Source organism: Halichoerus grypus, chromosome 6, assembly GCF_964656455.1.
Source record: "Halichoerus grypus chromosome 6, mHalGry1.hap1.1, whole genome shotgun sequence".
Taxonomy (NCBI): Eukaryota; Metazoa; Chordata; class Mammalia; order Carnivora; family Phocidae; genus Halichoerus; species Halichoerus grypus.
The window spans coordinates 145197839-145213908 of NC_135717.1; the positions used below are offsets into that span (position 1 = coordinate 145197839).

At 36.3% G+C, this 16070-nt stretch overlaps 1 protein-coding gene across 2 annotated transcripts in view; it reads right to left on the reverse strand.

The window, feature by feature from the left end:
* Nucleotides 1-14415: 14415 nt before the first annotated feature.
* SLC6A15 (solute carrier family 6 member 15) overlaps nt 14416-16070 on the reverse strand; it is a 43557-nt gene continuing 41902 nt past the window's right edge. For both annotated transcript variants that reach the window (XM_036091259.2, XM_036091258.2), the window contains one exon: nt 14416-15118. In XM_036091259.2, coding sequence (XP_035947152.1) covers nt 14747-15118 — 372 coding nt within the window. In that variant the 3' untranslated portion in view covers nt 14416-14746. The remainder of the gene's footprint in view (nt 15119-16070) is intronic.

Sequence of the window (16070 nt, forward strand, 5' to 3'; positions counted from 1 at the left end):
TAGTACTGGGATCCTTAGAGAAGGATCAGATGAACATTTGTCAGAAAATACTGAAATACAGTATTGTTTTATTAGTCACTTCTAAAATTACTTTTAATGCTACCATATTGTAATTCTAGGAACCCTCAAGTAGCAACTAAAGAGTGGGCGTTCTGAACCATTATGGAATTGTTATTAAATGATATAAAATGTCATAGAAGAATAGTGGCAATCATAACAATAGCTTACATTAGCACTTAAAAATTTTTCAGGATAAAAAGCCTGCATAATTTCTTCATAAAACATTCACTATAGAGGCATTATTCTATAACGTCTACTCTTCCAATTATTTTCAAATGATATAAAATTATCAGTAAACAGATATAAAACACACAGGAATATTTCATATATGCAAGACCCTGTGCTATGCATATACCTAGGGACATACCAAAGCATTTACATGCTCCCTATTTCACAGAGAACCTCAGGGTCATTCTTAATCCCTCCATTCAGTAGATCAGCCTGTAGCTGTGGGTTCTAACTCCAAAATATACCTAAAATCTACTCCTTTTCATCTACCTTACAGTCACACTGGGTAAGCAATCATCATCTCCTGAAGACCTGCCTCCTTACTCCTGCTTCTACACCTCTTCTCCCCACTCCGCCATCAACAACCCAATTCACACTCAGCACACAGAGTATGGTTTTAAAACATAAATTAGATCATGACAATTACCTGTGATACAACTTTCAGGGCTTCCTCCTTCTTTTATGATAAAACCCAAATGCCTCTCTCCAGCATAGTCTTGCAAGGTAGAGCTTCTGCATAATTCCCAAGCTTTATCTGGTACATACCACACGTTTTCCCTCACCATGCTCAGCCATCCTGCCCTCCTGGCTCTACCTCCCTCCTCTGCTTTAGCATCTTGTATTTGCTGTTCTCTCTCCCTGGTAATTTCTTCCCTAGTGCTTTTTTTTTTTTTTTTTTCCTTTTTCTTTGGAAGTAATTTCAAATTTACATAAAAGTTGCCAGATAGTATTAAGAGCTCCCATATACCCTTTCCTCAGATTAGGACACTTGCTTTCATAAGCACAGTAAAATCATCACAATCAGGAAATTACCACTGATTAAAATTGCTTAAATATTACCATCTAATTCACAAACCCCATTTGAATTTCATTGATTGTCCTAATAATATACTGTAAAAGACTAAGATCCAATCCAGAATTTTATGATATACTTATTGGACATGGCTCATTAGACTTTTCAAATCTGGAATAGTTCCTCAGGCTCTCCTTGTATTTCATGTCTTTGACAGGTTTAATGAATACAGCCCAGTTACTTTGTAGAATGTTTTATATTGATTTGTGTTCTCCTTAATACATTGTATTAGAAAGTACACCATGGCTAATTGTATTCCTGATGATGCTAACTTTTACCATTTGGTTAAAATAGTGTCAGATTTCTCCACTATAGAGTTCATTACTTAATGTATTTATTAATAATAACTTTAAAGTATTTTGTAGAAAAATACTTTGAGATTCCATAAATATTCTATTCCTCATTAATGTTTCTATTTATGATTCTTATATGAATTATTTGTATGATAGTTGCCAAATGCTGATGTTCCAATTCCAGCATTGCTTTTACATATATTAGTTAACATTCTACTTAAAGAATTTGCTGTTTCTTCAATTTAATATATAATTATTTTTGTATAGATGGGAATTTGAATTTCTGTTTTACTCAAAATGTTGACAATTGTTACTATTGTTATTTGTTTTGACACTCAAATTCTCCTCTATCTGGTCACTGGAAGCCTCTTCAAAGGGGTTACCATATCTTCTACTCATCTACATCATTCTTGGAGAACTTCCTTGTTCATAGCCCAACTAGTTGTCCTGAGCTCATCTTGCTTTTTCCTTGCCAATCCCTGGAGTCAGCCACTTCTTCAAGACCCCTTGTTCATTTTAGTGGAGAATAGTATTTATAAACCAAGGTCTGGGTGCTAGTTGTGCTCTTTTCAAATGGGACATCATTATTCATTGGCTGGTCAGTGGAGAGAATTGGGAAATACATATGTGTACGTACATATGCACACACATATATATGTGAGGATATATTTCTACACCTACTTCTCTACAATTTATTTTTAAAAATCACCATTTCACACTGCTACCTATGATGCTAGACTCCCCTTTCTATGCTGGTAACTCCATTTTTAAAAGCGTGGGGCTTTATTCGCATTACCCTTCATTTATTTGCTTATTTTCTCCTCCCTCCTATATTGTATCTACCAGTCTTCCAGCAGTGTTGGCAAAAGCTCAATGCCTATGAGGGAGGGAAAAAGAGGGTAGGGGGAAGAAAGAAAGAGGAAACTTCACCATGTCTTTTAACCACTTCAGTATCATTCTTAGGTCTTAGCTCAAATGCAACCACCCTTTACAATGGATCCTTTTCACACAGGGACACACTGGTCATAAGTAAAAATATAAAAAGATTGCCTATCTAGTTTTTATAATCTCTTATTTTAAAAAAATGTGTCAACTTTTTGATGCTTTATTCCAGCTTACTGGTTGAAGTCTCAGGTTCCTTAAGACCTGATTCTGCCACTTACTAGCATTGTAAACTTGGGCAACAGATTTTAATCCTTAAGTATAAAAAAGTGATCTTGGTATTAAGATGGCTAACTCAAACAGATGTGAAGAATAAATGAGATCAGAACTGTAAAATTCTGCCATGAGCTTCACTTGGCATGTAGCAAGCACTTTGTCAAAAAATGTTAGTTGCTGTTGCTGAAATATATTTTGGGTAGTATTGTGACTGATATTAAGTTCAATTCATCTTAATATTAGCATTAACACTCCAGATTTATGTTCTTCAAGAATGTATGTATCCCCCAAATCATATCTTACACAGCTACCATTAAACTATTCATACATTTTTAAAGAAACATTATAAATTTATATCAATACTACGTAATTGTCAGCACATTATACAAAATAATGTAAGTTTATTTTGCTAAACTATCTATTACAAAGAGGTACTATTTATTTTCAAAGATGATTCATGGCATTCTACACACTAATATACGCATACACACATACAGTAAATATCTAAACAAGGATGAAAGTTGTCTAATATATTTTAACTACTTATATTTTAATTTAAAAAAAGTGTTTTCAAAATATTTTATTAATATCCAGAATTGTTATTGGAATATCAATACATTATGTCCATTTTCTTGATGGTTTGCTTTCATTGAGGAAAACAAGATTTCTTAATGATTGTTTATTTGTATTTTGTTTTTAAGAATCAATTATGTTGGTTTTTTAATATTTTTATAAAGGTTTTATTTCTAAATAGAAATAAAAATTTTTTTTCTCTTAAATTTACAAGGTAATAGAGGTGTAAAACATAAAGCTTTAAGCCATAAAAAGCAAGATTTTTACATAAACATACAGCTTCCAAAGCACCAATTATTGCTGTCAATTCACTTGGACATAATGTGAATGAAAATATTTGAAGCCTATTGATATGGAAATGTGCTACTGCCCTCTTATGGAATATACTTGAATGACAGTCAGTGATTTTACACCTCTCTTGAAGTAGAAATAAAAAATATTTTAAAAATGTGATTCAATTCATTATACTCCGTTCTATTCATTTAGTGTTTTGTTAATTTCCTGACCACAACACATTTCAAAAACTTTATTTGTATAATTTTGTTTTCCCCTAATCAATATAGAATTTCTACAAATTTCCTTCTCACATAGTATCCTTTGAATTTGTATCAGAATTATAGTAGTATATTTAATGGAAAACTGAAATTTAATATTTGACCATCTAATTTTGAGGGTGGCTGAAAATACTCATTTTAATGTTTAAATCCTGGCTGGTTAAGATGGCTAGTTAATCCAGATGGAAAAACTGGATAAAATAAGAACATGTTGAAAATAATAATTATCACTATATAACATGTACTGTTTGATATGTATTGTTCTAGGTAGAAAGCATTCTAAATATATTAACTCACTGCATCCTCACATCAACCTTGTGAGTTAGGTGCTATATCACCCTAATTTACAGGTAAGGAAAAAGAGGCAAGGAGATGTGAATTATTCAAGGTCACTTGGGGACTGAGTAGCAGGGCTGGCATCTAAACCCTGGCAACTTGCTTCCATGTGTTGAATTCCAAAACTCTACTGGTTCTCTATGATCAAGATACTTTATATAAAGATCTGATACATTTATCAATGATCCCTGAAAAGAACCCAGAAATCGTCAGCTCATCTCTGTTTAGATCATTTTAATGAGTTTGAAAAATTGGATGGGTCGACTAGTTGATCCTATTTAATAAGAGTGCGGGCATTCAGATAGGTGTTTATTCTCCTCTAATGCTTCTTTCTCTTTCAATTTCTCCTCCTCTCCTATTCCTCTTTCCTTTAAAAAGGGGGTGGGGGGGTGGGAAGCACATGTCGATTCTGTGCCAAGCACTATGTAACTCCAGGAAATATAATTCTGAATAAAACAAACAACTAACCTCTGGGAATTTAATGTGGGAAACAGAGAATCTGAATATAATGTCATGAGCGCCGTTCCGAGGGTAAGCAGAGCAGATAAACACGGCAAACAAATCCCCAAAGGAAAATGCTTTTTACACTGAGAACTGAAAGATATATAGATTCTAGCCAAAGACAAAGGGAAGAGTGGGGAGGAATGGAGAGCAATCTGGATGCATAGAACAATATGTGCAAAGAAATGGGTTCAAAGGAATTTAAGACATTCAGAGAAGCATAAATATAGCGATTGTACATGACTGCAGTGTAGAATGTGTTAGGAAAAAGATGAGCCAGGGGTAAGGCAGAAACTTATTATGAAAACTCAGGCCTCCCATCATAAGCAGTTTGTCATTTATCCTAAGGGAAATACAGAGCCTTAGAAGGACTTTTAAGAGAGTGATCAGACCAGAATTAGACACTTAAATGTTCTAGTTACCTGCATTTTTCTCCAGAAATATGAAGGAAAATAGTGAAACCTATATTTTAGTATTACTCATAGCTGTGTTAGATTTATATTTCACCAGGGAAGCTGAACATAAATGAACACAGTTCAACCTTCGCTGTTGTGGGTTGAATTGTGTCTCCCAAAAAGATACATTGAAGTACTAACCCCTGGTACCCATCAATGTGACCTTATTTGGAAATAGGGTTTTCGAAGATAAAATCAAGTTAAGATGAGGTCTTACTGAATCAAGGTGGGCCCTAATCCAATAGGACTGGTGTCCTTATAAGAAGAGAAGATATAGCATCTCTCTCACATGAAGAGAGGAAATCATGTGATGGAGAAGAAGGCAGAGATGTCAGTGATGCATCTTTGTCAGGGGCACCAAGCATTGCCCAACACCATCCCAACTAAAAGGCATGGGGCAGACTCTCCTCTAGAACCTTCAAACTGTGAGAGAATATATTTCTGTCGTTTTAAGCCACCCAGTCTGTGGTACTTTTGTTTTTGGCAGCTCTGGAAAATTAATATACTCTCCCTCCGAGTTCTGCCTTTATACTGACTTCATTCCAGGAGCACAACAGAGCACTACAGAATTCACCAAGGGATAGACACTTGACTTATGAGAAAAAGCCATTGTTATATTTTGCAAGGCATTTTTACATAGTACTTTCCCTTCTCTGAATTTTCTCTATAGCTACCTGGTTAGGTAAAGGCAATTATCCAAGCACTCAGGAGGTTTCATAAGTCTAGTGTCTTCTTATTTGCCTGCCAACATAATAATAGTGTCTGAAGAAATATTCCCTGGTCAGATGATTCTCAAGAGTTTAGATGGACACAGATGAGATATTGTGCATGGATGTGGTTGCAGATTAACAGCCTGTTTGCAGAATCTGGCCCCCAGGCCTATGTTATTCCATTAACACGTGTGAATCTTAGTGTTTTTTTAAAACAATCATTTTGAATGAATTTAGACATGTAGTCCAGTCCCTAACATTCCCTCCTGCTCTCTAGATTATAAAATTTGTTTAACTTGAAGTATCTGAGTTTGTCACCATTTACCTTGCTTTCCATAGATGTACCTGTCATCCAGCTATTTTTTTTATTTTATTATGTTATGTTAATCACCATACATTACATCATTAGTTTTTGATGTAGTGTTCCATGATTCATTGTTTGCGTATAAACCCAGTGCTGCAAGCAGAACGTGCCCTCTTTAATATCTATCACCAGGCTAACCCACCTCCCCACCCCCCTCCCCTCTAGAACCCTCAGTTTGTTTCTCAGAGTCCACAGTCTCTCATGGTTCGTCTCCCCCTCCAATTTCCGCCCCCCTTCATTTTTCCTTTCCTGCTATCTTCTTCTTCTTTTTTTTTTTTTTTAACATATAATGTATTATTTGTTTCAGAGGTACAGGTCTGTGATTCAACAGTCTTACACAATTCACAGCACTCACCATAGCACATACCTTCCCCAATGTCTATCACCCAGCCACCCCATCCCTCCCACCCCCCTCCACTCCAGCAACCCTCAGTTTGTTTCCTGAGATTAAGAATTCCTCATATCAGTGAGAGCATATGATACATGTCTTCCTCTGATTGACTTATTTCGCTCAGCATAACACCCGCAGAAGATGAAACTGGACCATTTCCTTACACCACACACAAAAATAGACTCAAAATGGTTGAAAGACCTAAATGTGAGACAGGAGTCCATCAAAATCCTAAAGAAGAACACAGGCAGCAACCTCTTCGACCTCAGCCACAGCAACTTCTTCCTAGAAACATCACCAAAGGCATGTCATCCAGCTATATTTATCCTGGTAGAAGGCAGGGAGGGTTGGCTTTGCTCTGGTTTTAAGCCAATACAAAAAAACCATTGCTACTCCCATATGAACAGGATTTTGGTATTCCCATTCACAAAGTTTTGATCTCTCAGACCTCATTTTTTCCTTTGATTCTTAGCTCCCATTTCTTCCCTGGGTCTCTGACTCTCGACTTTTCTGCCACATCTTCAATCTCCAGCCCTGCATTCATTGGTTGGATCTTATAACTTACTCTGTATCTCTAATTTGGTGGTAATGTACACATGGCATAGGCTTGGAAAATGTATTTGGAATGGAATAGAAGTATGTAATTCCTTGGCCATTTCTAAGAGGCTTAATTTGCTTTGGCATCTCAAGGCTAGTATTACACATAAGAAAAATAGGGAAAAACTTATTATTTGGCTTGATTTTTAGGGATTCTCAAAAGCCTCAAGTTTATAAGGATCATCTTCAGCCTTTGAAGAATGCCTGAATCTAAGGATTGCTTCCTCTGCCAGCAACTGTGCTGAACATTGCATCTCATTATCTTCTTTAATTTTCCTAATAGCCGTATGTGGTAGATATTATCATCAATCCCACTTTACAGATAAGGGAACTGAGATGCAGACTGGCTTGATAAGTTGTCCAGAGTTATATAGTAATAAGTGGTAGAGCTTATAATAAGAAAAAATAAATCTGACTCCAGGACCAAAGTGTTCTTATTGTGTGTGTGTGTGTGTATATACACACACACACACACACACACACACACACACACACATATATATATATAATTTGCATATAGCCTCTTGTAAACTTGGAATTCATTTTTTAATGAAATGTTACCCAACCTAAAAACAGAAAAAAAGTGAAACTGCTTTAGTTGATTGAAGAGGGGGGTGGAGTTGAGTAGAAGCCCTATCTCCTGCCTCCCCAGGCACTAGGGCCTCTGTGGATTAAAAATGGAACTGATTTAAGACTGTACTTGCTAGTAGGAGCAGCTGGGTGGCTCAGTCAGCTAAGCACCTGACTCTTGGTCTCAGCTCCCATCTTGATCTCAGGGTCATGAGTTCAGCCCTACGTTGTGCTCCACACTGGGCATGGAGCCTACTTGGAAAAAAAAAAAAAAGACTGTATTTGCTAGCAAACGGTAGACCCTGGGAGTGCTGCTAAAACCTAAAACTTTTCTAATTATTTATTCCTTGACTGATGGATAAGAGTTAAGGAAAAGAGGACAGAAAAGAGCAGGGGAACACTACAGCCTCAAAGTGGACAAAGTAGGAGGGAAGACCTGAAGAAAACCTGGTCGGCTTTAAGCCTCAGTTAAAACTAGACAGATCGTCCCCGATTTAATGATGGCTTGACCTATGAGGGCTCAACTTACGATGGTTCGACTTTATGATGATGCGAAAGCCATATGCATTCAGTAGAAACCATACTTCTACTTGTGAGCTTTTTCCAAGCTAGTGATCCGTGGGATGATACTGTCTCTTGTGATGTTAGGCCATGGCCGTGAACCACAGCTCCCAGTCAGCCACATGATCAGAGGGTAAACAGCCGACGCACGACCACTCTGTACCCCTACAACCATGCTGTTTTTCACTTTCAGCACAGGCTTCAATAAACTACATGAGATATTCAATAGCTTATTATAAAATAGACTGTGTTAGGAGATTTTGCCCAACTGTAGGCGACTGTAAGTGTTTTAAGTTAGGCTTAGCTATGATGTTCAGTAGGTTAGATGTATTAAATGCATTTTTTGTCATATTTTCAACTTGCAATGGGTTTATCAGGATGTAACCCCTTCATAAGTCCATGAATATCTGTAAATACCCAGCTTAAATGGTGTTAATAAAGACTAGGGTTGCGATAGGTAAGTTTTCTATAGCTAACTGCCCAAGCCTCTATATTAGAGCTCTTACCTGGAATGTTTACACTTCACCTTTTCAAAAGTTTGAGCTATAATTTTCCGTAGCTGAGTCTCTAGACTTTCAAATCCACATTACCTAAAATATATTGTGTTCATAAAACATGAGTAATGGGTGGGAGCTACTTTTCCAGAATTTTCATGGGTTATGCTAAGCAATAACCCTGCTCTCAGTAAGTTCCCATGTGATTTTTAAGATGGGGCTGCGGTTAAGGCTCCATTCTAATGTGACAGTGCCTAGTGTTTTTTTGTGTGAAACCAGCTGGACAAATCGGAAACCTGGACAGCACAAGGCTCCAAGTCAGCCTTGAGAGCTAATCAATAAGCGCAGACAAGGCTGCCATGCCTGGCTGATCAGTGAAGGGTATCCCAGTCTGGGAAAGGAAAGCGAAGTCCCACAGTCTGCTCATCCATCTAGTGCACACCAGGAAGCTCTTCTGCTGGAAGCATTTCCCTCTTTTCTCTGAAAAGACCAGAGCTGACTGATCCGTCTTTCTTTAATGATATCACATAGGCAATCCTTTTTTTTTTTTTCTATTAAAAGACAAAGACTCATTCACAGATAAATTATTTTCCTCTCTGATGGCTGGAATAGTGATGTAAAGACAGAGATTCAGAATTCTCTTCAGACTGTTGTCAAATAATTATCAGCATTATTTTTATTCAGAAATAGGACTGTTTAATGCCAAAAATATTTTCTTCCCATGACAAGAACTTCCTTGATGCCCTTGAAAGTCCCTGAAATTGATTATAATAAACACTTGTGCCTCAATCATATACAGCTATTGAATTCCCATGAGACAAATTACTTGTGAAATTCCAGATACTTTTTCATTTAATAGTAGCAAAATCTCTGAACTAGTGCTTGTCAGCACTATATGCATTACAAAGTTTACTTTTGTGATAAGAATACAAAAAAAAAAAAAAGTGATGCTTCTGTCACTCCCATTCTAGAGATGTTTTGCTTACTCTGCCTAAAAATAGAGAACCAGTTTTAAAAGCCTTGTTTGGAAAAGTTAGAAATGCAAAAACTTAAAAACTTTGAAAAATTCAAGTTTAGGAAATGGACTACTGTATTTTCTAAAGCAATACAGAAAGTAAGTTAACCACAGAGTGATGGCAAAAAGTGTGTGCTGTTTTGCTATTGTAATTCATCTGTAAAATTCAAGAGGAAGGCAGCTTAATCTCTTTGTTTGGATTGGGATTTGTTAGAATATCAGTATTTTATGAAGAGGTGGGAAAAAATTAAAAGTGAAAGAGTTTTGGATGAGGAAATGCTCTCTATTTTTAATAGATGTGAGTTACAGCTACAAGTTAAAAAGTAAAGATAAAATAGATAATAAATTCCATATCATGATAAAGTGCGCATTATGTAAATAACTAGATTTATTCTGTTGAATCGAAGTCTCAGAATACGTTGATCAGTGACCTCACTTGAATAAAGTAAGGGGGAGTAGATGTTCTTATTTGGAATGGCTGGTTGGTTAGATGTTTGGTTGTCTGCACTGATATTGCATCACTTCATACAGTAACCCAGAAAAAAGGATTGAGATGATTCAATCTCATATGATTATTTATAAAAGGCTGAACTGAATGGTTGATCCTACCTAAAATATTATTTAAAAACTACTTAAGAATAAACTTTGGTTTGATTAGTCAAGCAGAGAGATTGGGCTATCCAGATCCCCTCTTGCTCAGAGAGGGTATCTCTTTTGTTCAATTCTGCCAGATATTGACTTAACTGACCCCAAATGTTCTCAGATTGATCCTTTTAATATTTATTCAAGTTAAAGCAAAGCTTTAAAATGAAGGGTGGGGGGAGGCATAATCCTGACGAGAGAGATACCCCTCTAGGGAAAATGAATATAGGCCAGGCAACTGCATGCATGAATTCTGTTGCCCTGGGCAGTAATGTGGGTGAATGCTAGTGATGAGCAGATCAAGTGAACACCACATTGCTACCAAGCTTGAAAATGTTAAGCTTTACACAATCTTTTCAAATTGGTGTACACTGGAATATTGTGTTCTGCTTTTTTGCTTTTCATAAGCATCCCTTTAAAGAACAGTAAAATGACATATATTTGCAACTCTTTTAATGGCTTTTTCTCAAGAAAATTGTATTCTCAGAAACATAAATGCCACCCTCTTCTAAAATCTTTATCTTCCTTACTATGCAACGTATGCATATATTCTGAAAAGGCAAACGGGGGGAAAAGAATAGCAGCTGGGCTACCACCATTAATCTCCAGGGCATGGTTCTTTATACTTACACGTCACCACAGGCAGCACTGCATGGGTACCAACAGGGCATGGTTTTTGCTATTCATATAAATCAGGTGTTTTTGTTTCTGTTGTTATTCGTGGCCGTGGTAGTGGTCTGTGTGTGTACCTGAAGAATGACAGGTGTGTTAAAGCAGAACCCAAAGGTCATTGAATTTAGGACAAGACAACATCCCAGTCTTTTTTCCTTCTTTTTACCTCCACATGATAGGCATTCTGTAACCAATGTTTTAGATGGGAACATATGTCCAAATAAGTAGACAATCAGCCAATTTTGAAGTCAGTCATTTGAGGCAAAACAACATATGAAACACTTCAGTGCTAGTTATGAAAGTAATATATGCTATACTCAGTAATGACTAGCTTATGGAAAGTGTTATCTTTAATATTTCCAATAGGTTTTCTAGAGTTTTATGCGTTTTTTTGTCAAAACTTTACAGCTCAAAAAATTTACAACTAAAATTTATGGGAAAATCCATATAATTGGTATTATTTTATTCATATTCAATCGACATAGATATGGGTCTTTTGGGGGGGGGTAGTGTTCAGGAAGCAGTGACCAGAATAAAGTCTCAAAAGGAGAAAGATATTTTACTCTTCAAAGCATTTTTTAAAATTATGATTTCCAACTTCTATCCACCTAAATTATTTTTCTCCCCAGTTATCACAATTACAGCATCTTCTTTTCCATTCTGCTTGATTGAAGACAATTAGAGTTCATATTTACTTGTCCTTCTTTTCATCTCCTTCATACCCACGGTTCCTAACCAAGAATGCACATTAGAATAAGTTTAAAAAAAAAAGTCATGTCCTGCATCCAATCCCAAAAGAATTCACATTTAATAGGTTGGAAATACATCTCTAAAAAGGACACAAGTAACTCTAACACATAATTATAGTTAAGAAGCACTACATCTTAATCTTAAACATTCTGCATCACTTGCCCATCTGAAGATTCAATAATGAAAGTAACTTCTTCCTTTAAAAAATGCACATACACATAAACACATGGAAATGCAAAAATACTTTCGTAAAATTATATCCTAAGACTTTGTTGCTTCAAACTACTAGACTCACTCCTTATGATTCTAACACCTAATAGTGAATACTTCTTCTCCCCTTACTTTTACCCAGTGAACACTCTGTTAACCCTACTGTCACACTCCCCAGCCTCCTTTCCATTTGAAGGTAGCCAACACCTGACTCTGTTATATCCAGGTACATTTTAGGCCAGTTTACAAAAGTCATGGAAAGTAATACAAAAACAGGTATAGCTCTTATGCATTACTGTTTATTGATTAAATACTACACTGCCTGGGAAAGGGTGGGAGAGGGGTCTCTCTGACAAAGAGGAGAAAAATAGGGTAAAAATGAATAGGCCACACTAATTACAATAGTGCCTTGGCTTAGTACTAAGAATAGGGCAGATTCTTGGTGGAGAGATGCTCAAAGAAAGGGGAGCAAATGAGTGAATGAATGAACAGCTGAAGAACTGACTGAATAAAAGAAGCAGAAAGGAGAGAAGACCTGTTCTTTTCACTGTCTAGTTGTCTCATCTGCCACGTGAGGGCATTAGAAACAATTTGGCTTCTCTTCCATCGTACAGGATTCCTGCATTCTTCACATTACTGTGTAAACAAAACGGAGGAGATCTATTCGCCAGTGGAAGGCAAGTATCCCATCTGTAGATTTAAGAGCCCATGGCGAGAGGGAGCGAAGAGAGATAGCGTTGCTTGACAGTCTACAGTCGTGATAAGGTAAAGGCCAGCAGGTAAATAAGTATTTGCTACAAACCTTTTAAAATTGGGGAAGCTTATAAAAAATATTGCTTCAACACAAAAGTAAAATTTATTCCTTCAACATCTGAAATAATGAGGCAGATCTGTGTGCTTTAACATGAAACAATGTCCAGGATAAATTATTCACAGAAATAAGATCCAGAAGACAGAACACAGAATGCTGTTATTTGTGTGATGCACATACACATCACCAAAAGGATGCATAAGAAACTGGTAATGGCGGTTGCCTTTAAGGATGGAATTGGGTGACTAGGAGAAATGTTGGGAGGGAAATCCACTGTACACTGAACTGTTATAATTTTTGAGTTCTGTAAAATGTACATACATTTCCTATCAATGAATATTTTTTAATTTTAAAGTGATACAAAATACAGTATTAACAAGTATGTGAAAACAGAACCAAAAGTTTTGGTCACCAGTGGAATTATATTTTAAATGCTGTGATGCAGTCTGTTAACATACATCTCTAGAGGACCAAACATATTTGGCCAAAAATTCATTAATGGATATGGTGTGTGTAATACCTCCCGTATTTTGCTGCTGTATTCATTGTGATTTTTTAAATGTGACTAATATAGCGGTAGGGTGGGTATAAATAAAAGCCTTTTAGTGAGATGGCACTCAGTGGGGTTCTGCTTCACCCACTTTCATAGATACAACAGTTTCATAAAAAAATAATCATAATTTACATTTCAGAGACTATACGGATGCTGCAAGCAGTCAACTGCACACATGATCTCCTAGGAGACTACTTTTTCAAGAATTGTGAGACTACGTTAGAATACCATTTAACCCTAGTACTCTACTTTTCCTTTGTCTCTGAAGTGGTGGTAACTCTATTAATGAATCTATTAATCCCTCTTGGAATGTAATGATTAATTATTACGAGAAATGCCTAAGTGCTGACTGAAATGCAAGATAATCCAATTCAGGTGATATAAGAAAAATCAGTGTGGAAAACAAACATCATTTTTAACTTCATTTATTTGTAGCTTAAAATGTAATGCCATACAATCTTAACAATCACTTAAAAAAAGGATTTATATTTGCATAAAACAGAAGCAAAACAGAAAGATATGAAATAAAATGCCATCTTGCTTCAAGTTTTCAAATCAGTACTTAAGAGTACTAATATACATCTATATACATTGCAAGTATATATAAATATACTATGAGTAATCTTGAAACCACAATAAATATCAAGTAGGTTTTTAGGCACACGGCATAGGAAAATGCAGAATCTGCATAATTCTTGAGAGTGCTGAGTGACTCATTCTTAGATCATTTTCACACATATATTTTACACAAAATATACAACCATCACGCACATGATCCCCAGTCATCTCCGAATCGAAACTGTCATCCAGCATTATTCTTTGATACTATTGCTCTATACAGCTATTACATAAGAAAATATTTTGCAGTTTTCTTCAGTGAATCGCCTAAGAAGGTATCAATGCTACCAAAATAAGTACAGCCTATCTACACAACATATTCATGGAAGTGTGCCTGGAGGCGCCGACTTACACAGCTGCTCATTGCAATACTGGGAGTTACCCGGAAGGCAAACTTACAAATTTTGAAGTATACCATTTTTGAATTGCCAATACTATTAAACCAGAAATTATTAGAAACTGAGGTAACACCTGTTTTTTTTTTTTCCTTTGAGATAGAAATGCTTGAAAAAACACCCAAAAGTATTTTTAAAAATCCTGACAAACCTGGACCTCAGTCACTATAAGCTCTTGTCTGTAACTCTTTCTGCGCAAATGTAAACCAAAGAATCCAAAGGAATGCTCTAGTTGAATTTACATATACTTAGGATTAAAGATCACAGCCAAGGAACACCTGAGATCACCCTCTGATAAGTGAAGCCTAATGCTTCTCTTAGTAGAGCCAATGTTCATTGATAAAAATGAACCAAATAGAACCTGCTGATATTTCCCTCCCAGCTACAAGTCAGACTCTGGCATGTCCGGCATATCGGCCATCAAGTACCCTATTCCATATCGTCCATTGGGAGCAGTATCCAGAGTTGGTGATCCACTCTGTTTCCGATAAATATTTTTACCAAAATTTGGAGATGACATCTCGCTGGATAGCTTTCCATGAATGAGGCTTGCATCATCGCCCTCTAAGTTTACAGGCTCTTTCAGGACCCTTCCTCTCTTATAGGTCACAGATGCTAAATTACCAGAACTATTGTCTATTAGGTTGCAGTGACGAATGATAAAGACAGCTGGGACAGGGAGTATTGCCAGGACCATCAGCAAGATACAGACAACCAGTCCCCATGTTGGATAGCTCAGAAATTCTTCAGATGCCTGTGAAAGCCAAAAAAAAAAAAAAAAAAATCATTATTGATAATCTTGCTCTGTAAGTACATGAAAAAAAAATATATTTGTCTCAGGTCTGTAAGCAAAGAGTCTTGTGACATGCTTTGACCAACAGAATGTTGTGGAAGTGACATCAATCGGCTCTAAAGGCGAGGTTTTACAGGCCTTGCAAGTTCTGCCTCTGTTTCTTAGGACGCTGCCCTGAGTCCATCATGCCGGCAAGAAGCCAAGAATGAAAGATTACATAGAGAGAGACCGGTGCTCCAAGTTCAATCAACTGTATGAGTTCGTTCAGGTAAAACCTAGAGAATGACCCAGTTCACCTGCAGAACCCTGAGAAATAATAAATCAGCATTGCTCTCAGTCATTAAATTACATGTGCCACACTGTCTTTCTAAAATCTGAAAATCTAAATCTTGAAACACATCTGGCCCCAAGGGTTTTAGTAAGGGTTAACAGACTTGTTAATGCCCCAGTCATGAATTTAGTTGTTGTTATATAGCGTTATTGACCATAGAATAGTTCAAGGTCAGAGGTATCTCTGAAAAATAAGCATTCTGATTTTATAACAGTTAATATGTATCTTTATTATGATGTGGCTAATGCACCTTGAAAACAGAAATTGAAATCATCATTGCTAATATAAAACACTTACAACAAAACTTTCCTTCAATATTTATTTCAATTATATCTTCATGGCTAATGCATATTTTCTTGTTATACATTATCTGGGATATGATTTAATAAATTTATATAAGAAAAATATTCCTGGTGGTTTGGACAGTATGTTTTCTAGAGTCAAAGGCCCCATAATTATTGGTTCATCTATGGTGACATAAACACAGCTTCTTTAGTGAGGACCAAGTCCATATTTCTCATGTATTAAAAAAATCTACAATCTGTAACAAAATCATACATGCTTGGGGCCAAACAAAATATA